The 27212-nt window shown below is 29.4% G+C and overlaps 1 protein-coding gene across 2 annotated transcripts in view; it reads right to left on the bottom strand.

Moving 5' to 3' along the window:
- Positions 1-22672, bottom strand: part of LOC111621771 (protein kinase C-binding protein 1-like) — a 43121-nt gene extending 20449 nt beyond the window's left edge. The window contains exons 1-2 of one of the 2 annotated variants that reach the window (XM_023364014.1): positions 22417-22672; positions 10629-10714 (exon numbers count right to left, since the gene is read on the bottom strand). In XM_023364014.1, coding sequence (XP_023219782.1) covers positions 10629-10714; positions 22417-22513 — 183 coding nt within the window. In that variant the 5' untranslated portion in view covers positions 22514-22672. The remainder of the gene's footprint in view (positions 1-10628; positions 10715-22416) is intronic. The other variant, XM_023364013.1, reaches the window with a different exon arrangement.
- Positions 22673-27212: the final 4540 nt, after the last annotated feature.

Raw genomic sequence — 27212 nt, 5'->3', positions numbered from 1 at the left:
GGATGAGCATATAGTGCTAATGGTTCAATATACAGACACCTGAGGATAGTATAATGTGTGTTAAATTAAAAAGTGGAATGCACAAAACTAAAAAAGTATATATTAAAAAGGTGTAAATTATAAAAATAATAACGAAATACCTGTAGGATGTGACATAGTACAGAAGAGATGTGTGTCTGTATATTGAACCATTAGCACTATATGCTCATCCCCCCTTTTTTAAATATGTGTATATATATCTCATGTGTCATACCAGCTTAATGGTCACTATCTCAGGTAATTGTATTTTATCATATAAATCACTGTACGCGTATACTAATTATTTAAATGTATTCTGTAAATTTTGATACCTGTAACCAATTTGATAATTATGTAATAATAATAGGACTGAAGAGGGGCATTAAGCCCGAAATGCATATCCGTCCAAGCCAATAAAGCAACCTTTTTCCTCTTAAAGTGTTCCTGTATGATATGTTCTCAACAGCAACATTGTGCTAACAAAACAGATATAATAGAGAACAACAAGCAACCTTGATTCAAAAATAAAATTGCTTGAGAAACTCAGTCGTAAAAATTCTCCATTTTTTTAATATTGTCAGTTGCACTTTCATTTCTGGTTGATACTATAAGTTACAGTAAGTGAAAAAGTAACCTGGAGAATGAATGAGAGATTGCTTTAAAAAAGTCAGAGTGACTCCTGTTTTATTTGGTTGTAAACATGTTCAACATGCAAACTAACAGTGTTGTGACAATGCACGAAGCGCCCCCCTATGCTTCGGCACCACAGGACCGAAGGGTTGACACTGCATCAGAGAAGACTGCAATGACTAATTTGTCAGGACTGACACCACTGTGTCTTCTGGGTAAACATGGAAACCGTTACGTTCACATTTACGTGTGAGCAGTCGCGTTTGTGGGTGGTTGGACTCGAGATGGAGACCACTTGAAGTGCACCCACTTGAAGTGCACCCAACACAATTCTAACAATAACAAAATTTGTTTATTAAACTAGTTCCACAAAAGGGTATTTACCCTAAAGCTTCTTCGTGAGAACTGAGTTGGAGAGAGAGAGAGCTTACATAATATCGCGGGTCGTTATAAATACCTGAAGCACTGTGTACGGATTTCCAGATGGTTGTGGAGTCATTGGGGAGCCTTGGAAATGTCTTTGTTGCCTTGGATGGTGGTTAAAGTCTATCGAAAGTTGAGATCCATTGGTTCTTCATAGGTGTTCCCGGAGAAACACAGGATATTAGGGAGGAGCGCACAGCAACGAGTGATGATGATAAATCCTTTCGGCTGGCACAGAGGGAATACTCTTGCAGACTCTCAACCCATCTCACTGTTCCTTGAGGTCTCCTCTTTATTTCCAAGTCACGTTGTCATTTTCCACCAATAGTGAATTTTTAGTTGTAGTTCCCGGTGACACATTCTGAGTTCCCTGGGAAAGGAAACGACTCCAGGAAGAGAAATGCACTCATCCTCCAGTAATAAAATGGCAAAAGTTTTTTCTGAGATTTAAATATATTTCCTTTTCAAAACAAAAAATGAATTTTCCTTTGGAAAATTTTTTAATAAAATTGTGGGGTTTTCCCCCAAGTCTGACCTCTCAGTGTATAAAAACTGATATAGCAAGACAACCTCACTCCAGCTGGTCAGTATGTAGCAATGGAATTGTAAGCTATTGATAATAACCATTTGATCGAATTGGTACTGATTAAGGGTTTTTCTTTTGCTAGGTTATTTTCCCTAATCAGGCTAATTGTTTAAAATTTTAAATTACTGTATTTTTGTAAATAGTATTAATAAACATTTTATTGTTGTAAATATTGAATTTGTAGTTTGTAATATTTGAGCTTTATACTAACTATTATTGTTGAAATTATAACTTTTGTAGTCAGAAGTCCATTATTGTCATATATAGTTTAATAAAGTTTTTGAATTTTATGAACTTTAGTGGAAGGATCATTTCTTTGGCATTTTGGCCTTGCATTATCATACTTTGTTAACTTTTTCTAAACTTTAAGATAACTAGATCTAATTAAGTGTTTTGAAATAATAGAATTCAATATAGTTCACCATTAAAAAAGTTTTATTGTATTAATTTATACAATATGTTTTTCATAATTAATAAATCTGTCAACATAAATGAAAATAATATTCTTTCTATAGAAGATACTTAATCTAAAAATTTCAAAGAAAAAATTTTCTGTTTTGATAGTACATAAGAACTTATACTGTATTTATGCACAAATAAAAGCAGGCTCTTATAAATGAAAATTTCTGGTTTTAGCATTTTTGAAATAATTTGCTTATAAGAGTATACTCTTGTGTGTGCTAGCTTGTTTTGGCTTATAAGAACACTGAAATACTGTGTCAATGTAAATTAAATATAAATGTACAGATACAGAACTATTAAATGACATCTCTGTGATAACTACATTAAAAATAAAAAGCCAAACTAAAAAAATATATTTCTGATGCTATAAAAATTGTTTTAAAAATAGTGAATCTTTTAGGTACTTTGTGCAAAATACTGCTGATTTTTCCCCATCTCTAAGAGTATGCTATTATACTTGGTTATATCCAAGTATAATAGCATATAATACTATATAATATACACATAGTATATTAACAGATCAAATATATAAATAACATTTACAGAACCATTTTTGGTTCTTGATTCTGTGAATGTCATGTATAAGAACATGTTCTTATATGTATGAAAATACAGTATGCTTTTAGTTATATGATAGTTAAGTATTTACTAAGGAAAACAACAATAACACTTATGCAGTTATGTATTAAACTTGCTTAATTTAATTTAAAGTTTTAATAATACTTATGAAATTTAAACTAAAACAAACTGAGATATACTGTAGTCATTTTTACTGGCTATTTTAATCATGAACTATGAAAAAATTGCTACATTAAAATATTTCTTTATTTAATACAATTAATTAAATTTAATTATTCATTTTAAAATAGTTAAAAATTTCTTAAAAATCATAAATGATATGGAAATAAATTTCTACAAATAGCATGATGAAGGGATGTGTGTCAATGATCAAATTTTATTTATATTGATATTTTTAAAATAAAATATATTTATTATTTAATTATAGTTCATTTTAAATTAATAAAAAGACTCATTACCACAAATTAATGTAAAGTTTTATATATATGAAATAAGTATTTCTGGTGATAATTGTTTCTGTTTCCCTGATGTTTGCTGAATTCTCTGCAATCTTTCAATATTTTGGAAATATTTTTAAAAATTTTTTTATATTAATTGACCATTAAATTGACATATAACTTAAGAACTCCTGACTGCTGGTCATGTCATGCAGTCAATTAATTGCCAAATATTTTCATTTAAGTCAATGGAGAAAAAAATTGATACTTTCAAAAGTTGGCAATTACATAGACGTGACCACTTAAATGACAGATGGTGAAACCAATTTACATTGTACTTTTTTATTCATACTGTATAAATTTCACTGTAAAATTTGAAAAATCACATGTTAAGATTTCTATCACTAATAGTAACTAGTTAATCAAAGTAAGGATCATTTTCATTCTAATAAATAAAAATGGTCTACAGGAGAATGCTGAAGATTTTGTCAATATCAGAAAAGATAACAGTCATAAAGACTATGGAGGTAAACAAACAAAAAAAAGAAAAAAAATTAGAAATTGTAAAAGAATTTCACATTCCACTGAATACAAATATAAACATCCAAACCTGAAAGTTACATATTAAAATCAAATGACTGCTAAATTGTATTGGGGCTATATTACTATTAACTATTATTATTAATAATTAAATGCTAGAGGTAGGTATTAGGCACCATTTCTTGCTAAATTTAATAATTATAATTAAATTAATATTTTTTTTTTAATGTGGCCCAAAAAGTAATAAGTCACCCAAATGAAGTAGTCTAGATCCATACAAATATATCTATCTGCTACTTGTAGCCCAAATTTGCAATCCTGAAACCCAGCTGTATTTTATGAGATAAGAGAAAGAAGGATAGTCCATGGCTAAGGTAACACCTGAAAATGTGTTACAGTAAAAGCAAAGCCATGTTGACCAGATTAGAGTTATTCTTGGTGTATTGTTCTCTTATAGTATGAAGTCACTACAATCTAAATGAACGAGTTAACATATGTATATTATCAGCACAAAACCTTTCTCACTAATTTCTAGCCTTATTAACTGGAGTACAAACGTTTTCGGCCTTCTTAATAGGCCTTCCCGAAATTAGTGAGAAAGGTTTTGTGCTGATAATCTTAGAAATAGTTCTAGCTACATATGCATAGTAGCATATGTATATTACAGTTCAGACAGAATTTTCACTTCAAATTTTGAAGTAGCCATATTTCAAACTAACCAAATTCCTTAACATATAAATCCCTGGCCAGGACAAAGTACAGTTATAAACTAATGAAATTTCAAACTATTTGAGTTTAAATTAATGAGGATTTCCTGGAAAACCATACTCAATTATTTATAGCACCAGCTGAAGATGACTTGGTGCCTATGACCTATAACTCCTACTATGGCACTCAGCCAGCATTCACATCTATCTCAACATGGTATATATGTTACCGGCCAAATCCAGTTTCAGACCAAACTAGTTTATCCTACGCGTGTCAGGATATACTAGTTTAGCCTTGGACAATCTAGTTTGGCCTAAATATTTTAGGCTTAACTAGTTTGTCCTAGGCCAAACTGATTTAGAATTATTATTTAAGTCAGGCCTGGCCAATCCAAATTGTTTCGCGGGCCACTTTGATCATGCATAACATTACAATGAGCCATAATTTAGGCAAACATATTTTTAAAAAAGTAAAACAAATACAAAATGAATAAGATTTCATTGTTATACCAAGAGTTTGTACTTGCACTTGCACATTATAACAATGACACATGCAAATTTTCATTTATTTAATTGTTTTGGTATACACAAAACAAAAAACGAAAATTTTAATAGATATATAATATCACTTAGCATGCCACACAATTTAATGTGATGGGCCGCAGTTGGCCAGGCCTGATGTAAGTATATTAATGGTTAAAATAAAATTAAAAGGCTATCAATTAGATGAACAATATTTATTCAAACATAGTCTACTTAATTATAAAAAACAGTATTGATTAGAAGTGACAACACTTGTACCAAACTATAAAATAAAAATAAGCTAATCAGTACTTATCAGTTTGTATTTTTTTTATTAAACCATGTACTTTTAAAGGTAATTAACTTTCAAAAATTCAAACGAAATAATAAAAATAACTTTTAAAGTCAAACTAAAATTAAAAATGAACTTGTTTGTGTTTCTTAATGCAACATATAAAATATTTAATCTTTTATTTATTTTTACAGGGTGAGTTAAAGTGTACCTAGGTAACCCCAATGGCAGCACTTCAGACTGTTCGTGCTCCTGGTGGACTCCTCCCGAAGGGGAGCCACCAGCAGGCCGCCCATTGTTTAACGTCACTAGTTATTGATTCACGGTAGTTCTTGAACAAAAGAAAAAAAGGAAACGCCTACTAAAAATGTAGTTAACCTAACCAAACAAACCTAACCAAAACACCACCATTGCGGTTATCTAGGTACACTTTAACCACCAGGTGTACTATGGTGGCATTTCAAATTACACAAAATCATATTTTTTACACTGGTACCTATTTGTAGTACATAAATCAATCCGGCCTAGGTCAAACTAGTTAAGCCTAAAGTATTTAGGCTAAACTAGTATATCCTGACATGCATAGGATAAACTAGTTTGGCCTGAAATCGGGTTTGGCCGGTAACATATATACATAAATATAAACATCCAAACCTAATAGTTATATATTAAAGCCAAATTATTAAAATATAAATTTAATTATAATTATTAAATTTAGCAAGAAATGGCACCTGACACCTATCTCTAGTGCCAAATCACTTAGCATTTAATTAATAATAGTTGTAGTAATATAGCCCAAAATAATTTGGCAATCATCTGGGTTTAATTCCATTGAGTACTCTCTAAATATCTGAAAAACAGTTTCTACTATGATTCTCTCTACATATCTGAAAAATACTACAAGATCTAGTATTTTTCATTAATTTGATAATTATAGTACTTTAGCTAGTACTTGTAATTTGTTTTTTTTTTCTAAACATATAAAAATAACTTTCAGTGTAGAAATAGCTGATAGGAAATGGTAGTTGCATTTCTATAATTTTGTCTTAAGCCAATTGATTTACATATTCAATGAGATGATTAAAATTTTTAATACTGTTTGAAATAATTAAGCTAAAGTTTAAAATCTATCGTTTTTGTATAATAAATATAACAAATTTTAACATTTTTTTAATGATTCTAAGCTATTTAAACTTTTTATCAATATACAGTAAACTCTCAATCTAACAGACTAATTAGGTAAAATGGATGCCACTATTGCCAAAAGTCCTTTAAATTGAATGCATTTTAAAAACACATTAATAACAATCTTAAAATATGCAAGATGTATTAAAAAATGTTATTATAATGTATAAGTTTGAATAAAATAATAATATAATGCACTGTACATTGCAATAAGGTATTTCCTCCAGGCCATTGACCCACCTTACATCCCTGACATAACCAATAGAATTTTTTATCTAATTTCCTTTTAGTGCTCGGTGACTCCTTTCTTAAATAGCATATAATTTGGCTAGTTGCATACAATCCTTTAGAGTCACAGTGTATGATAAAATATAGATGAACTAGATATAATGTTGTTCACAAGAGCTACCATTTTTCTTATACTGGATCAAATGTAACAACTTGCATTCAACCTCTAACAATAAAGATCCCACACAATTTGGAAATGAGATAGTTTTAAGAGCTATATACTTTGGAGTTAATCTATACTGTCAACAGCATAGTAAAAACTCAATTGAAACATTCTTTTAGCCATCTTGTTCTAGCCTTTAGTAATAGAAAAAAGTGCTTTTTTGTAGTTTCCATTTCTTAAAAAGGACATTGGTAAACTTGATATCAATTCTTATAAAGAATACAAACTGTGAATTAATCTTTAATAATATGTAAAAAATCAAAGCAAGTATTTTAAGTGATGCAACATCATCTTCAGTATGATGTATATCACTGATAAATTTCACTTGTTTTTATACCTTCCAACCACAAGAAACTATAACACTGTTAATTCTTGATGGTGCATTTTAACAATTGGATGGCCATCTGATACAACATTTTGCATGTGTGTATATCAGGATTGCCAATATGAACAGATAATATGTGCTCAGATAAATGCTTTGTAATATAATTTAACAAATTTCAAGAAAACATCAGTTTTATGTACATTATACCAAAATTGTGTTTAATTAATGACTTTCTCTCATATGTCGGAAATAGTAAAGGAAAAAAATGGTAAAGTCAATAACAAAAAACCTGATAATAAAATCACTGATTCATGTCTAAGCTTTTTTTCAAATCAGTTGCAAGTTTTACACCAAATAATTGTAAACTACACATTAGCCATTTTCTATTAAAACAAGATTTTAATATCCAATTTTGAAAGTGAATTTTCAAAGAAAGAAAATTCACATTCAAAATTTCTGTCTGTCAAAAATAAATTTAAAGTTTGTTTTTTAAACTCAAATAGTTAATTATTTTATAGTTTATAATTTTATTATTCTTAAGTTATAACTTTATGTTTACTGTCTGCTTGTTTTATTAGTTACAAAATAAGAATATACAATAAGAAACTAGAGAAGTGACATGGAAAAATGATTGTGTAGATTGTATGCTATTACAATAAAATAATTCAATATGATATTGAGAGTTAGTAATAACTAATAATTTCTTGAATTTATTTAATTGCTTAAAATATCAAATTGTTCAGGATATTCTTACATTCCTAAATGTAAAATACTTTAAATTTATTTTTTGACAGACAGAAATGCTAAAAAAATTTTGAAAGAAAGAAAATGAATGTTTTTAATTGAAAATAAATAGATAATTATAAATCCTAAATTATAAATATTTATAAAAATAAATAATTATAACAGATAATCCATATAATTTATAATTATTTTATGTAACAATTGTAACTGATTTGAAAAAAGCTCACTCATTGAGACACAAACCAGTTATCTCACAAATGAGTAAGGATGCATTGAATCATATAGTCTTTGATGATAGGTTCTGCAAAACTTACTCATAAGTCACTCTGAATTTTTTTATTTTAATTTTCCTAAAAACATTTGAAAAGTGTGCTTTGTTCATGATTTGAACAACAAAGGTGCAATAAAGGCTCATCCATATAAACAGTATTATTGAAATCTGTGACAACCATGTCATGACCTCCCCTTGTTAGAAGTGAAAATTCAGAGATTGAAATGATATGGACAACTTCAGAAAATGGAAAATAATTGTCTATCAAAAAAATTTTTGATACAAACATATTAAGAAAAAGACCCTATGGAAGATCTAGGTATAGACAGATAAAATTAAACATGATCTGGAAAAAATGATTAGCAAGAGTAAAAGAAAAAATGTTTGGTGGACAGGAATAAATAAAGGACATTTATATTCCACAAGAGACCAGGGGTTGCAAATTGATGGCCCACTGGCTGAATATGGCCCATTAAGGTTTCATATCTGGCCCATGGCCTTGATAATTTCTTTTCTAAAAATTAATGTTTCTAACACTTTGCAGTAATTAACAGAAAAAATACAAATGTCTAACTGTTTACGTATGTTGTAAAGGACTGGTAATAAAAGGGCCTTTGTTAAAGTTTTTTTTACTTACAGTATGTTTTGGTTTACCAAATAGTATGGAATACAGCCTATACCTGATATAGTATGGAATACAGCCTGTACATATATTTGACTGGCCCTTTGCTGCATTTGAGTTTGAAACCTAATTTGATCTTTATCTATAGATACATATAAATTTAAGTTAACATAAAGCCCAATTAGTAAAGCACTACGATGCTTACAATATCTTTGCTTACAAGCTCATTACTCAGCAAGTCATTGGTCAAGTTTAGTTTGAATGTTCCTGAACAATATTTATGTATATATATCGTCATATCTACTCAAATACCTGTAAATTAATATCATCATCCATATTTTATCAATCGTCACCATTTCTGTGCTTCTCATAACCATTTACATCACAAAGAGTTGATAATGGACTCAAAGTCCAAAATGCATACAATAGGAAATAAAATTGAGATTTTCTAAAGTGAAAAAGAAAAACCATCATAGACCTCGTAAAAGTGAATACAAGACTAGACAAGAAGTGTATTACAGAAATATAATTTTATTTGTTGGTAACATTAATTTCTATGATCAGCAACTGATTTATATGATGATTTTTATGAAACTGACATGAAACATTTAATAAAATGCATTAAATAATGAAATCATTTAATATGAATATCTCACATTTTTTTTTCATGTTTTCCTTGTATGCCCAGTGTTCTTGCCAAGCTAGTTTAGCTGGTCAATCAACCAGCTAATTATTTCCTCCAATCAGTTAAAAAGAATTTTTATTTTATTTTATTAAATTTATTATTCTTACTATTTTTTTAAGATAACTGGGCTATGATTTAGTGTTAAAGTATAAATATTGTTTTGTTATTATCAACCAACATTCATAAAGAAATTTGCAAAAGCAACCAACTAAAGTTGCAGGTCAACCACCCAAAAGTTTTTCCAGAAGAAACTGTTATTGTTTTGTCAGCTGTAAGATATTTTAATAATAGTTACATTTAATTTTTTGAAATGTACTACAAAAATACATTGAAATGAAATAATTTAAAAAATTATACATGCTCCAGATAATACTAATGAAAAAGATTGGTCAAAAAATTCTATTAAAGTAAAAAAAATCGTATAAAAATGGAAATATTTACTTACACAAGTTTAAAAAGTTACTACATTAATTTGTAAGTAAATATATTAAAGTAGAATATTCAAGAATAAAAAATATGCTTCTTGTGACAAACGGAAACATGTAATAAGAAAAAATGATTACAGTCTTTCTGTGGGAATAATTGATTAATTGTTAACATATATTCTTTATGCTTTCATTAATAAAACTTTATTCATAATAATTTCTATTCAAATTATATAAATTTTAACAAAATGTATAATGCAAATACTATTGACAAATATCATTTTTAAACTTAAATGTATCAAATATTTCATTCTTTTTAAACTTCTGCAATAATTAACTTCAGTTTCATTTACAATTACTTTAGTTTTTGCCCTTATTTTACAAAAAACTTGTAATGATAGAGCTGTTTTACATATAACATATCCTCAGTTTTTGAACTAATTGAAAAATGTAATTTGTTTTCTTTCTTTATTTTATTATACACAAACTAGTCATTGCTTCAATGTTAAATATATTTTTAAATGAAAATACAGATCATTTATGAATCTGTATTTTCATTTAAAAATTTAAATACAGATCATTTATGAATCTGTATTTCCATTATAACAATATTTTGAGTCATTTGCTCAACAGTTTCTATTTAAAATTCCATTAAAATTCTATTTATAATTTTCTAAATACATAAAATGAGAAATTCACAGAATTATTTATTAAAAAATCTTACCTTTATCTTCCCTAATTTTGCACGTTTTGTAGCAGGTGAGCTAACATCATTAGATGATACTTCTGAATTTTTTTGAATTTCAGCATCTAAGAAAGATTGAAAATATCTTATAAATTTTAATTATTTTTATATTGTCTAATTCTAACATAATTTTATAATTTCTAAAGTTTTTTACATTTCTTTTTAATAGTTCTAATTTTAAAAAGTATTGAATATAAACTGAGAATACCAAGTTACATTTGACAATAAAAATTTTTTTTCTTATCAGAACATTCAGATAGTTTTGAGTTATAAATTTATTTTGAAAATTTAACAATAAATAAATAAATGTAAAATTTTCAAAATTTGATAATTTATTTATCATAGGAATATAGTTTAATATATAACTACACAAAAACATATAAATAAACATTCTTCTTTTTAAATAATTAAGGAATAAAGTATTTAGAAATTTTAAACTTCACAAAAATATGTATCTTGATATACAATTTAAATGTATAGTGGAACCTTGCTTACAAGCACCTCTCATAATGAGTAATTTGCATAACAAGCAAAACAAATTGTAAAAATATGACTTGCTTAACGAGCAACATTTCACATAACGAGTGATGAGAAGAAGGGGAGTTCCGTTCCAGATTGTGCCATAGCCCATTGTACAATAGCCAAACAAATGCCAAATTCTTGGGCTATGTAAAGACTATAATTAAACATTAGAAATTAAATAATTTGACTAGAGGTAGGCAGTTAGGCTGCCATCTCGTATTAAATTTAATGACCAATTTCAAATTAATTTTTGATTTATTTTTGTTTTCTGCAAATCGAATTTGTATTCCAGGTTGGTTCATTCCACACTAAAAGAAAAGATAATAATGATTCATGCTCCTTAACAATATATATTGTATAATTTTCTTTGAATAAATGTTATACATAAAATATTTGAGTATTTTTTTCTGCATGGAACGCATTATCATATTTTACATTAATTTATATGGAAAAAATTGTTTCACTTAACGAGTGTTTTGCTTTACAAGTAACATTCTGGAAATTATGCTTGTTAAGCGAGGTTCCACTGTACAAACAAATCTAATTCTATTATCTTTATGTTTATATTTACCAAAATCAACTTATATATTTACAAAAAATAACAAAACAGATTTAGATTTCAAAGGCAACTGTAAATAATGGAAAATGTTTTTAAAAACTTTTAATTCCTCTAATTCTAAAATATGAAATTAATAAGAAAAAATATTAAATTACGTAAATAAATAACAGCCATTACATTTATCACCATCTTTTGGTATTACAATGATGACACAATACAAAAGTAAATATAAAATACAAGTAAATTCATCTTTACTGTAACAACTTCAAACTTACACAAGGAATCAAAACTTCTAACTATAGTATATATTCAATCATAATCATAACATATTTAATGAAAATTAATTAATACTCAAAAAATAGAAAAATTAATTTTTTACACATCTGATATAACGTCAGATGCTTGAATTTTTCATTTCTTGCAGAAATTATAAAGTTTTGAAATAATTAAAAAATTATTTTTTTCTATTTTTTGAGTATTAATTAATTTCCATTAAATATGTTATGATTATGATTGATATACTGTAGTTAGTGTTACCAGCACTTTTTGAAAAATACAGGATAATACAAAATATAGGACATGCAGATTCAAAATATAGGCATTATAGGATGCTAACATTAGGAATTTCATTGAGTAAGAATTTTATGAGAGAAATCCTGATAAAATTTTCTTTACAAGTGACAAAGATGAGAAATATACAAAATATATATAACTTGATACCAACATAATATACTTCTCTAATTCAGTATCTAGATCAGTGTTTCTCAACGGGGGCAATATCACCCCGTGTGGGCGTTTTTCCACGTTGAGGGGGCGATTAGTAACAATTTATATTTTGGGGGGCGAAAAACAATTTTCTGGGCGATATTGTAAAACATTATATTAAAAATAATTAGATATTTTATTCGTTATATCGTACAATAATTAAACAAATAACATTATACTAGTCACTAGTCTATTCGATGCGGTACAAATTTGGCGTTAGCCTTGGCCCTTGGCATCGAAATTTTGAAGCGAAGGGGGCGATACTACATAACGATTTTATTGAAGGGGACGATGTTACGTTGAAGGGGATGACGATTCGTTAGAGGTTGAGAAACACTGAGCTAGATAAAGAGAGATTGTAGGGTACAAAAGTATCTAGGTACAGATACAGTTATTTCAAAATACAATGAAACAAGTTTTGTACAATATCTGTACAACAAAATTTTCTAAATTATTGTTAGTTTAAAAAATTTCATTAGTTAAATTATTACTTAAGGGTATTAGTATTAATATATCTCAACCCATTCCATCATAACGATCCTATCCCACATACTACTTAGAAGCTGCACTAGCAAAACAAATTATTGCTTTAATTAGTTTTAATACTAGAATTCAACATATTTGTAACAGGCTAGTTAACTTTATTATGTTTAACATCAACATAACTTTAAAAATATTGTCTGTGAGTTTATTTCTACATGTGTTTAAAATTAGTACCCTAGCACTGAAGATTGGTGATGATGATAGTAGAATACTATTACACTTTTATGTATTTACAATTATTTTATATGTTATAGCTTCCTATTTTTATTGCACATCTTACATATACAGCTCATATTTGCATATTTTCAAGTGATGTAAGGATAGAGTGACCAATTCTGCAATATCAGAACATTTTCATAAAGGATATTACTTAAAAATGTTTTGAAATTTAAGAGAGTCTGTGTTAAAATAAATTTTAAAAGGTAGTCCCTTAAAGCATGTTATGAAGATGGATCAAGATGGTTTAAATTCCTTCTTATTTACAGTTGAACCAGAAAAACAGATAGAGTGGCCAGTCTTATGCTGACTTTATACTCTCTGGAGATAACCATCCATTTATCTATGTGAAAAAAAACTGGTAAACTTCAACTTTCCCACATACAGACTACAACCAGATTTAAGATTTAATATAAGTGATAGCTTATCAACTCAGTAGTCCAGAATATTTAATGCTTGACTACTATAAATTCTAAAATATTTTCAGTTTTAAACTCAATTTGTTTTTTGGTAAAATATTCAAGATAACTTATATTTACATTTATGCCAATACAACTCCAGATTTTTAACTTTTTTTATCATAATTATGAAAATTAATGTCCTTTTTTTCTTGCAAATATTCAAAAATCATGAAAATTGACATATTAAAAACAAAGTTTGTTCCACATTTTATCCAAAAAATACTGTCCACTTCCTCTTGTTTTGGTAAGGAACAAATATTACTATGATAGGATCTCTAATCAATATCATTTTTTATCTTGTTAATATAGCCAAATTCCCAAATTGCTAATTATATCAAGCCCTGCACCATGGATGGTATCTTTCAGAATTATAAAAAATATAATGAAAAAATGTGACAGTGTAGGTTAAGACTATAAAGAAGATGGGATAATACAGTTTATTTTAATACAGCTTTCAAAGTCCTAAAACCTGTGTGAGATCTGTTGCTGTGTTAAAACAGTATTTCTGCAAGCTTTTTCTGAGTTTGATTATTATTAAAATGTTTTCTGAGATTTTTTAACTCACTGATATACAGGAATTGCTTTAGAAAATTTTTTAAAATCTCCAACCACTTTGCCAGTTTTACTTACTAATTAATGCAGGTATTGGTAGCCTTATCACTTTGGAGTCTGGAAAGCCAAAATAACATGTTAATCTGTCACTTATAAATAGGAATCATTTTTGAATAATTTTTTAATGAATACAGTAGAGCATCAATTATCCGAATACTGATTGATCGGAACATCAGTTAATTAACTAAAAGCGTTCTAGTCCGCAAATTCAAATTTCCACTAGTGCTGTGGTGCTGCAGCACTCTCCCTCTCCCTGCCAATCTAAACTGTAGGCTTACTTTAATGTGATACAAAATATATACAGTACAGGTTTGTATTTAACATACAGTGGGTGATCAGTTAACGAACATAATTCGTTTCAAGACTGTTTGCTATCCAAATTGTTCGTTAACCGATTATCAATTTACCATGGGTTTTTATGGAAATTTGATTAATTCGTTCCAGAGACTCCAAAAAATAAAAAAATATATACTTTTTTACTACATTTATTTATATGTAATAGTAAAAATACATATACAGTAGAGCATCGATTATCCGACCCCTGACTAACCATCACATTAATTAACCGACCGTTCTAGTCAGCAAATTTCAAATGTCCACTAGTGACATGGCACTACAATATTTGGCTATGTCTTGACTACTTTAATATTATTTTTGTTAAATTTTTGCGTGTTTTAGCTGGCAACACTGGCTCGACCATTGAAAGGAGCCCAGTATTTAAACGAGAGTTAATTTTCTAATTATGAATGGTTGTTTGTTTTGTGAACAATAAAATAATTTTAAAATAATTTTTAACGATACAATAGCAACAATTATTATTAAAAAAAAAAAAATTGTTAGGCTTAATATCGATGAAAATTCAACACAAAGTTGGTTAATAGCAATATACTAATTACATGGGTTATACTAATATAGTAGAGCCTTGAAAACTCGGCACTCCGGATAACTCGGCCACACCCTGGCAGGGCAAAAAATCCTTAGTTAATTAATTTTCATGATAAAGACAGCTTTATGCCTCATAAAGTATTTTTCTGAGGTCTGTCTTATCAGGTAAATTACTGTACAGTGTATTCATTAATTTTCATTTTCATGTAGTAAAGGCTCTATGCCTTCATAAAAGATGTACTTTTCCTTTGTTTAAGGGTATTTGGACAGTTTATTCTCTGTTGTATTCTCAAGTAAACAATACATACAAGTACAGTACAGTATTTTCTGAGGAAACACTTGTACTTATTTTTTTTAACCCCATTCCCGATAACCCGGCATTTTCACAAACTCAGCCACCCTTTGGTCCACATTAGGCCGAGTTTTCGAGGCTCTACTGTATACTATACTAATAATGTATTTTTTTCATTCTTTTCAGTTATCCGACCAACCTGAGTTTCCAATTGAGTCGGATAATCGATGCTCTACTGTATATGCAGGCTTGCATTTTTATTAGTCATGTTTTTTCTATTTGTGGGGGTTAAAGAATCTGTCCAATGTCCATTGATTTTCTCTTATCTTCAGGATTTTTTGGAATTAATTAATAGTATTGTAATTGTAGAGGTCCCCAACCCCATTAACCATATTCTGCTTTAGATGCCACTTGGATGATCGTTGTTCTGACATCCTCCCACTTCTTCAAAAGATCTTTAGTAACAGATGTCAACATTGGTCCTTTTTCATCTTCCTCTTTTTCAAAAGAAAACACATCTTGCTGAGTTTCTTGGTATTCTTCATTTCAGAGTTCTTCTGTCGTCAGATCAATTTCAGGTTCCATTATGAGATCTAAAATGCTCTTTATTTCTCAGATGTAATTTTCATTACTCCATTAGCAGCTTGAGACTTTTTGATATATCTTTCATAGCTAGGATTGTGCCTACTGTAGGCCTGTTCAAGCCATACTGCCTAGCAACATCAGACATCTTGTGCCCACTTTCTACCTTGGCTATTATCTCTTACTTGGTTTTTATGGTAAGCACAGTTCTTGACACTCCTCTTTTTAGGCTCCATAATATTATCAGTTTATTTTTTAAATAAAAAGTTCAGAAAAGCACTTACAAAAATTCAGAGAACAGAAATCAACTAGTCCACAAAAAATTATTTAAATGCAAGGCCTGGATGAAATTTGAAATTTAGTATTAAAACGTGAATGAATATCTGATGGGACAGTTAAACTTTCACCTTTCGTAAATAAACCCCCGATGCAAAACTTAACAATTGCCCATCTGACAGTCTCATGAAGACTGTAAATAATTTTGTCAGAAAGGTAAACAAAAAGCTGGAATTACAAGGAAGAATTTCAAAATTTGGAGGAATATTATACTATCCGATCGGTATTGGATTGAGCATCAATGTTGATGTCTCCTGCACTCTGAAAGGTTTCGAATTGTTACCTAAAGACAAGGGAAAATCAATCAGTATTCATTATTTTCTGTCACTTCTTTTTATGTTTGTTCAGTAAAGTTTTGTTATCCAAACATGTGTTTGTTGTCTGATCATAAAAATCTTTTGCGAAAGTGTTCATTAACCGATCACCCACTGTATTTTTTTGTAAATGATCAGTTATCCGAAAAATCACTTATCCAAACAACCCAAGTCTCAAATTGTTTTGGATAATCAATGCTCTACTGTAATTCCAAATAACACATTTGATCATAATGCTTAAGTGGTATTCCACATATTCTGTCATGTCAAAAGTTTTATGCTTTAGTCTATTGAAAAAAGATTAAAGTGAAAAAAAATATCACTCCAAAAATTTCCCCAAATTTTCTGTCAGCTGATAAAAAATCCCCAATCTGGAAATGCTATGTGGCATTGTAAGAAAACTCCTTTTGGTTCTCAACATCACTTCCTGCTTTCCTGTTTTAACTTGTCTTGTGACATCATGACATCGCTTATGCATAGTGTACGGGACTCCCATCATACAGGAGCTCTTCATACTGTTTTTCCAAAATCATGCTTTGTGATTCAATTTCATGCTGAATATTGAAATAAGCAGACCAGTTTTTATCATCACTTTAATAAAAATATCACCAAGTAGCAATTTTGGCACTATGCAATATGACCCCTGGATAAAGACATTGAACTTGTTTGTCATTCTTCTTAATATAATGCTCATAAAAATCATTCCTTCACAATTCTAAAACATATCACTACTAACTTCTACTCTGAAAAAAAGCTGTTTGCATTTTTGCCGCTATAAAAATTGAACAAACGCTATTTCATGGACTGACTTTTTGTCTTTGATTCAAAATGATACACTTATAATTTATTTGTCATATTAATTTGAGATAAAATAATCTCCTTCTGCTTTAAAATGAGTCAATAACCATAATTTTGCTAATGTAAAACTCCACTGTAAAACAAGTAGCAATATAACTGCAATTTTTTAAATACCAGTATATGTTGAAAAATGTTCACAATCAAGTAAAAAATTTCTGGATTCCTAAAAATTTAAAGATGTGAAACTTGTGATACTACTGAAACTTGTGTAAACAACTTAAAATTGAGAGAAAAGCTGGTTCTTCTAAGTTTTAAGAAACTCAAAGGAATCTATAACTTGCAAACTTATGTCTATGATGCAAAATCTATCAAACTATATTTTCTTTGTTGATTGAGATGGAACACAATTTCTTGGGTTGTGATGTGTGAAATTTTGTAAATGATGGTTTCAGCATCATCCTATAGGTTTTTCTAAGCTAAAAGTTATGATAGTTTCTGACAAGATAAATCTCATAGTTCTAATATTCATATTTCTGAAACCATCCTTATTTTCATTAGTGATTAATATTATATTAGTTGACCACAGCATAACAAACAATGCTAAAAAATTTGTGGATATTTCTTATTAATTCTTTCTCAGTAATAAATAATTTTATACAGGCAAAGTATAGAAATTGATTTATTATTTCCATTTTAAAACACTACAGTAATAATGCTATCTGTTAGAAATCTTTGTAACTTCATACTTAATGGAAAGGACCTTCAAATTAATATTAACTAAAACATTATACTAGCTTTTTTTATTCTCTAGGAAAAAATATAGAGCGTTATTTTCTTAGGCTCTTTCATGACATTTGCTTTTTTATACACCTCATATTTTTAACATCTGAGGATAGAAACAATATTTACAAAATACTAACAAGCAAAAAGTTCTTGAATGAAATATTCCTAACATCTAAAAAATAGACTTTTTTTATTCAAAGATTATTTTAAAGAGTTAAGTAAAAATGTTTGAAGAGAAAAATTAAATATGATGTTGACTTTAAAAAATTTTTAATAGTTGAATCAGTTTTTTTAACAATAATATTGCATTTTAAGAGACTAAATGAAATAAGTTAATTTGATATTCTTTAATATCATTTTAAACAAATATTCCTATTTATTTAAAATAGAGTAATTTGTGAACTGTATTTAACTATAAACAGTAGTTAATCTAACTACTGTTTATAGTTAAATACAGAAAAACTCAATTTCTTCAAATAATTCAAACTAAACAACAAACTTTTGTTCTGGAAATCTCTAAACAATAATTTATTTAGCATGAGCTTCCTTATGCTTAAAATATAGAATTAAAATACAATATTTTGAAAAGAAAATAAAAAAGTTTCTTACAACTAAAAAAACTACTTACTCAGCTTAAAACAGTTTTTATTACCATTTTTGATTAAACAGTATAAAAAGTTTAGCTCTCACTATTTGTATATTTTTTTTTAAAATATAATATTTTATTTACATATTTTTTCCTGTGACATCCTAAAGATAACTTTTATATATTCCATTTGATCCTGATTTATATGTTTTTTAATATGTAAATTTACGTTGACCCCTTAACTGTTTGATGAAAAATGAATCTAAAAAGAATAAGACAGATGAATTTATGATTTGTACGTAAATAAAATATTGTATTATAACTGAAAATTTTTTATAAAAATGTCATAAAATAATAATAATAATAATTTCAGCTAAGTTAATAACAAAACAAACGAACTGCTAAATTTGAGGTTACCAAAAATATATTTAATTAACAATGTTTTCAATCTTAATTTAGGTCATCTTCAGCTAGTAGAATAAACAGAATAGAACAAAGAAAAGAATTTGTTCTGTTCTTTGTTTCAAAATTTAGCACAAATTATAAATTTTAAAATAAAAGATACAGATAAATGGAATGTACACATTACAAAATTAAATTTCATTTTAAATAAAACTATAAATAATAAACTGATTATATCATCAAAATAACAAATAGTCTTCCAACTCCTAATTAATAATATTTTTAGTTCTTTAAGTAATTTCAAAGATATTGAATTCTCTTCATCAGAATCCCAAAATAACTGAAATTGTTAGTGGACATCAATAGTGGACTAAAAGTGGACATCAATAGTTCTTCACACCAAGAATGAATATACTTGAAAGAAAAACTCTGACTTAATGTTAAACAAATTTTTAAAAAATTGTGGTACTTCTGGTATGTCTTGGGTAACAGCTAAAATATCACGTGTTGTATAAACATGTACTTATCTTTTTAATTTGTTTGACATTGAAAGTCAGAGTTTCTCTTTTGATTATATGTTAGTTGTTCTTTAAAACAAAAAGTTAGTAGTTTTCAGCTTAAAGTTAGAAGGAAAAAAAACTAGCTCTGAACTTTTGAGTTTCTAAAGATGTATGCTAAATATCATCAAAAGAAGTAAATAAACTAAGGAATAAGGAAGCAATTAGTTAAAAAATTCTACAATACATTGTTGCATATTATAAATGATGTATGATACAATATGGTGCATCATTTTTTTGTTGTTTAGTTTTGAGTATATGTATGGACATATTTTTTTTTTATTAATTAACTAAGTAATGAAACAAATAATATAGAGTTTAGCAATTAAATTACAGAACTGAATCTATTATACAGGATAGACAAAGTCCTGTTACCACTACAAAAAAATTAATTGCATGTTCCTTTTGTTACTTGTTTCAGAAAAAAGAATGAAAAAATGGCTGATTCAAGTAAATACACCATTGAAGAACATATAATCACTTGTTATTTGGTTTATAAAAGGGAAAAAACAGAAAACAATGGAAGAGGAAGAGGTGTGTGCTTATGCATTGTCATTTGGAATATACCCAGTTCCACAGAATATTTCCATGTTGATTTCATGGACAATCTCAACAGTGACTTGACTTCACTGCATTTTCACATCTGGTAGAGGATCTGCCACTTCTTCAATTATCATTTGCATTACCTGTTGTAAAAATCTTATGCTCCCACCAGAAAAGTGTTCTTTATGGAGGAGGCCATTATTTGCTAGAAGTCTGCATGCATCTTCCTCATGTTTTCCCTGTTCTTTCCTTTTCATAAACCAACTAGGCCTAGTAATTATATATTCTTCAATGCAATATATAGCAATATATTCTTCAAAATAAACAACAAATGGAACAAACAATTAATTTTCTACAGGGATTATATTACTTTATACCCATCTTGTAGAAATAAAATAACAAGAGCAATCAGAATAATAGCTATTGAATGTTGAATAAAAGATTCAGCATGTTTATAAGAGCTAAAACCTGCATGTTCCTTCTTAAATATTTACAAATTATTTGTCAGTTACTTACAATTATGTTAAAAATTTTGTATTGTGAAAATGATGGTCATTATTTGTTATGATGAACAAAGAACAAATGTTAAATTTTATAGTAAGTTAGTTAAAAATATGACTAAAACTTGAAATCAAAAAAATATTGTGTAGTACATGATTTACTACTATATTTTTTTGATGATTTATAAAATCAGGATAATTTCAATCTCAAAAGTTGAAAGACACTATTATAGATAACAATTGTTGCAGGCAACAATCACAAAGAACTTTTTCCATCAAATTCAAACAGTGAATAAGTACTATGCACAGATATTTTTGGATTCTTTGTATAAGAAATAATTTATTAAATCAAACCATAGTTCAAAAATAAAACAAATTCAAAAATTCTTGTCTTAAATCTTTTTATAACATGTAGCCTTTCTGCAAAATACAACAGTAAAAAAAATCAAATCCTTTTTTTATTCTTTCATTTATTTTCCTTAGACAATTTTTTTACTCCCTACAATCAAATAAATACTGAAATCAAGACAATTTCAGAATATAGATAATATTAAATGCACTCTGACAAAATTTATTTGTTTAAGAAATATGTGATAAATACAACAAGATTATTTTAAATAATATCAAGATTTATCATTTCAAATGCATCATTTAAAGGATTTACAAAGCCTTGCAATTCAACTGGCTGTGTAAATCCTTTAAACATTAACAAAATTGTATAAATATAAAATTATTACAAAAGTTGCTTTTAGTGCTTGGTATAATTTAATTAAAATATCTACAAATATCAAAACTATTATCTGCCTCACATATGTAGATATTTTAATTAATTTGTATAAATATGTTTAAAAGTTAGACAATATTACATTGAAAAATTACAAAGTTTCTTTGGACTTTTAATTAAGCAACAAATAAATATGTGTTAGCAAAGTATATTCTATATACTGATAATAGAACTGAGATAAATATAATTTGCAGCATTTTTTTAAATATATCAATTTAACGAAATAAATTCAAGTATTCTAATTTTAAAATTTAATTTTACAACTTTAAATTGTTTTTAAATAGAAAAACCTGATTGCTCGGCAATCAAAATCAATTTTTCAGATCTATAGTATAAATAGATTTAAACTTCCAAGGGAAATTTAAATCTTTTTGACTATATATATGTATGTATGTATATAAACATTCTACATATAAAAATAATTCAAATATGTACCTAAAAAAAAAATTTTATACTTCTGTATACCTCAGAAAAGCTAATTTACAGAATTCAAGTATAATTGTAGTAATATGAAGATGTCAAAATAATCCATTTCTGAAAATAAATACATCTATTTCTTTATATTACGTTATTCATTTATTACAACGTATTTTCTTATAGACTTTGTAATGAAATGGATGATTTTTTTTATAATGTTATTGATCGTGTGAACAACGAGAATTGCAAAGTAGGATTTTTAATATTGTTTGACAATAGTCTAACCCTAATATTAGGCTTAACAGTTTACCTGCAGAAGATCGTTGAGTATCGATCACGCTTTCGTCGTCTTTTACAGATTTTTCTTCACTAGAAACAGTGGTACGTCTTTTTCTTGGCTTTGGCATCTTCGGTAGTTGACAATTAAAAAACCAATCCTTTATTAAATTTTGCCACAACACAAAATGAACAAATCATTACACATAATAGCCATTCGAATGATACAGAGGGCGCCTCCTAAGCTTTACAGTAAACATAATAGCAGAACAGCATGAATTCGATATAAACTCTACCATGATTCGTCCTTCGACCGATTTAAATTACTTCCCTCTTCTGTTAACTCTGACTAAATTTATATTAAAATAAACATTTATACGGTTTCATCTCTTTTTTTTTATGCAGTAAATGCGTTTGTTTACATGCGCAATATAAAATTAAACATCAGGATTTTCGTATTATAATTTATTATTAAGTGCTCCACTCCAAGAGGAATACTGCACTGAAAATACAAAGAATGTAAATAAAATAGAAAGTTAACAAAAGAATAAGTATTCTGCTTTGAAAGTAAACCAAATATAGAAGGATTTTTCGTATTAAACTATCAACACTTAATCATTTAACTTTCTAATATTGAATCTGTTTGATATACTATAATATAAATATAGTACAGAGAAATCTACATATAGATTTTTCTTTTCTATTCTTTGTATGAAATTTATACATTTTTATTGTATCGTTATCACTTTATTTTCGTTGAGGATAATAGGAAATACAGTTAGACGTGTGTAAAATTTAATAATATACGAAAATATGATTTAATTCTAAACTGTTGTGGAATATCCATATTGTATAAGTTTTTAATTCTGAAAACTGTTGCCTTATAAAATAAATTTTTATTTCTATATTGAAATAATCGTTGATTTCTCTTATTTTTATTTGTACATTCTGCTTTTCTTTTCTTATAAACACATCACATATGACACTAAGTAGAATTCATTATGAAAACATGATTTTTTCACCATAAATAATTTGGTCGTCGTATATTTTTGATTTCAATGTAAATTCATTCTGTTAGAGAAGTGTATATTTTTACCTCAGCTTAATGCACTTTTAATAACAACTTTTACACTTATTTATTACAAATAGCCTATACAAATCTGCTACCAAATAGACATATAAATCAACATTATTCTGGCAAAATGTGTATGCTTCAAAGAGAATAAATGCATTGTACTAAAGTTCCTGAAAATTATTTTACTTTTTCGTGTATTACAATTAGTAAAAGCTTTCTATAGTGCGTTTATTGAAAAGGTCTTGTCACATGTGTAATTAAATTTGTGATCACCCTAATCTAGAAAGCTTGTATGCGTCTGGTATAGAGCGGGTCCCTTTTGTCAATTTTTTTCTTTGAACAAATGAAATACATAGCATATTTCTTTATTAATCAAAAGCAGTCTTAAATATTTTCTTTTTTGTTTAAAAAATAACATTATTTTATAGAGGTAGAAATCACTATGGGCCCCTAAATTTTTTCCAGTCCGAGAAAATTTTCCCAACACTCCATCTTTTGAAGGCCCTGTTCCTTCCTCACAAAGTGCGAGGAAGCGTATCAGTACTCGATTTATCCACGAGTTTTAGTACAATATAACACTAAACATACTTGTAACTTTTGTGGTTATTTCATTACAATTATTACGTAGTAAGAAATTGTGATTATGTGGTATCGTGGTTATAATTACAATGTAGTTATTATAACCTCAAAATTTTTTTCATTTAGCGGTAAGTATCTGTGTTTTGTTGAAATATACTTGTATAGACTACTATCTAAAACTATAAGAAAATCTTATTAGAATAAAATACATCCTAAGAAAATCATAGCTCAATGTGCTCTTACAAGAGAGTAGAAGGCTCAAAATTCTTTTACAAATAACGAAGTGTGTCCGCTGTAACATCAAAAAGACGTTTCGGGCGGATAGCCGAGCGATCAAGGTCTGGGTACCGGGGTTCGAATCCGAACGGGTCGATAAATTTCCAGGAATTTTTGGGGGGTGGACCGTCTGGATATGTCGGCCCCGTCCCTCACCCCATTATGGGCCTAGCCGAACCCATAACAGGCTTGCTAAAAGAGGCCCTCTTAGTGCCCGAAGAGAGGAAAGAGTTAAAAAAAAAAAAAAAAACATCAAAAGGACAGATACGACATTTTAAAACAATAAGAGCATAATTTGAAGTTTTATTAATTATAATAATTACATAACCAAACGATCGCCTTAAATAATCGGACTATACTATATATATACTGTACTGTATATGAATTAAACTATAATAATACATACACTGAAGTGCCAAAAGTCATGGGATACCGCCTAATATCTTCTCAGATATCCTTTTGCCCGGCGAAGTGCAACAACTCGACATGGCGTGGATTCAACAAGTCATTGGAACTCCCCTGGAGAAATATAGAGCCGTGCTGCCTCTATAGTCGAACCCTACCATCAGCTCTTACCAACTGAAATCGCGACTCATCGGACCACGCCACGGTTTTCCAGTCATTTAGGGTCCAACCGACATGGTCACGAGCCCAGGCGAGGCGCTGCATGCGATGTCGTGCTGTTGTGAAGCTTCGGAAGTGGGCCTAGAATTTGTGCAAAAAAAAGGAAAATTTTTCTAATTTTTGTATAAAAGAAAATAATAATTATTATTATAATGTTGTAAAAAGAAACCATCAAACGAAAAATGAATATTTTATGTCCATATCAGGACATATCTGTAGAAATTTCTAAGAAAATCGAACTACAGTACTCAAATTAAAACAATAGATGAATTTGAATGCTTAGATCTAACATCTTCGATAGGAATCGAATTGTCAGTCGGTATTGATTCATCCCACGATCTGGATTCCGATCTCGTTACAATTCGTAACGAGGAGGGGGACCAATTGGAGAGCGGGACAAGTCGACATCGACCTATCGGAATGTTTGGTCTGGGACCCAAAGGAAACTTAAAAAACCGCGCGAAAAGGGGATGTGAGGTTCTTGGTTCTTGGTGCTTGGATGTCTAGTTAGTGACTCCCCTACTTTGGTCGTGTGTGCAACATTAAAACGTTAAGAAGGGAATCCACGTACCTCGAAAAGCTCCAGCCTATCGGATAACAATCAACATAAGAGGGCGACGGCCGGAGAAGGAAATCCAGTATCGACACAGAAGCGCACCCCGGGGTCGACGAGTGACCATCAACCCATACGAGGGCGCCCAGGATCGAAAGTCTGAGACCGATTAGCATTACGTTGTTGGACTCATATAACTGTTGCAACCGTGATCCCGACATTTCAAAGTTTTTGTAAGAAACTATTTTGATGTTATTAAACGGGTAAAAAAATGAGAAAACCTATCTCTGTGAGTTCCGCCGCGCCCACGCGACAGAGCTGACCGCGAGATCGTCTCCGCGCTTTTCACCCCCTTTTTTTGGCTAACCTCACACTGTTAGTAAAGGCACTCGAGTCGGTCTTTTGCTGCCATAGCCCATTAACGCAAAATTTCGCTGCACTGTCCTAACGGACACGTATCTCGTATGTCCCACATTGATTCCTGCGGTTATTTCATGGAATGTTGCATGCCTGTTCACACTAACAATTCTATGCGCACGTCGCCGGTCTCTGTCATTCAGTGCAGGCGGTCGGCCACTGCGTTGTCCACGGTGGGAGGTTATGCCTGCAATTAGGTATTCTCAGCATTCTTGACTCTATGGATCTTGGAATGTTAAATTCCCTAACGATTTCCGAAAGGAATGTCCCATTTGTCTAGCTCCAACTACCATTCCGCGTTCGAAGTCTGTTAATTCTCGTCGTGCGGCCATACTCGGGTCAGAAACCTGTTCACATGAATCACTGGCAGACAAATCACAGCCCAGCCAATGCACTGCCCATTTATACGTTTGGTACGTGATACTACTGCCATCTGTATCTTTGCATATTGCTATCCCATGACTTTTGGCACTTCAGTGTAATTCAACCAGTATTGTTTACTACTGGATTGCATACGTGCACAAGATAATACTGCGAATGGTTCGATAAACTATATTTACTATCGTAAAATTTTTAAAAACAATGTTTTGAAGTTCTATCAAATAAATTATTATTTTGATCATAGGGGAATGCTCCTTTGTCCCCTGTAGATCCGACCCTACTCGATATATATTGTTGATTGGAGCAATGGCGCACTCAGAATTTAATCTCGGGGAGTCAAGTTGAACGGATAAAAAAATGTTTAATGCGAATTCAATGAAATCCTACCTTATGTGATTGCTAATTTATAAGTAGTGTAGAAATAGAAGACACGACACAATATAAATTAAAAAACTGAATTCTAGTTAAGAAAAGATTTTTGTAAAGTTTGCTAGTTTTTTCCCCTCATTATTATTATTATTATTTTTGAGTATGTCAGGGCCCCTTGGCTCCCTGGTGCTCTACTGGATTGGAGGCAGTTCTCGATAAATTTTAACTTTGAAATGATCTGCAGAAGCCACTTATATCGGTACACTCACGGGCCGTCCCCTTTCCTTCGTTCCATCCTTAGGGTGCGACTATGCAGACACGAAGTTAGAGCGAGCGAGAGGTTGCGAGCGATTTAGTTTTCGCAAAGGAAAACCATGCACAAACGAGAAGCGAGAAATAACGCTGGCGAGAGCGAATTTCTGATTCTCGCACATATCTGACAGGTTTTGATATTTATCGCGTCTCGCCTCTTCTTGCCACATATTCTCGCTCGCTCGCGCCTGCATAGTCGCACCCTTACTTTCCTATCATCCTTTCTTCACCACTTCCTTCTTCA

The sequence above is a fragment of the Centruroides sculpturatus genome, unplaced genomic scaffold, assembly GCF_000671375.1.
Source record: "Centruroides sculpturatus isolate CEXI.00-Female unplaced genomic scaffold, Cexi_2.0 scaffold153, whole genome shotgun sequence".
Lineage (NCBI taxonomy): Eukaryota > Metazoa > Arthropoda > Arachnida > Scorpiones > Buthidae > Centruroides > Centruroides sculpturatus.
Note: the sequence above shows the minus strand (reverse complement) of the source record. Positions and strands in the feature narration are given on the sequence as shown.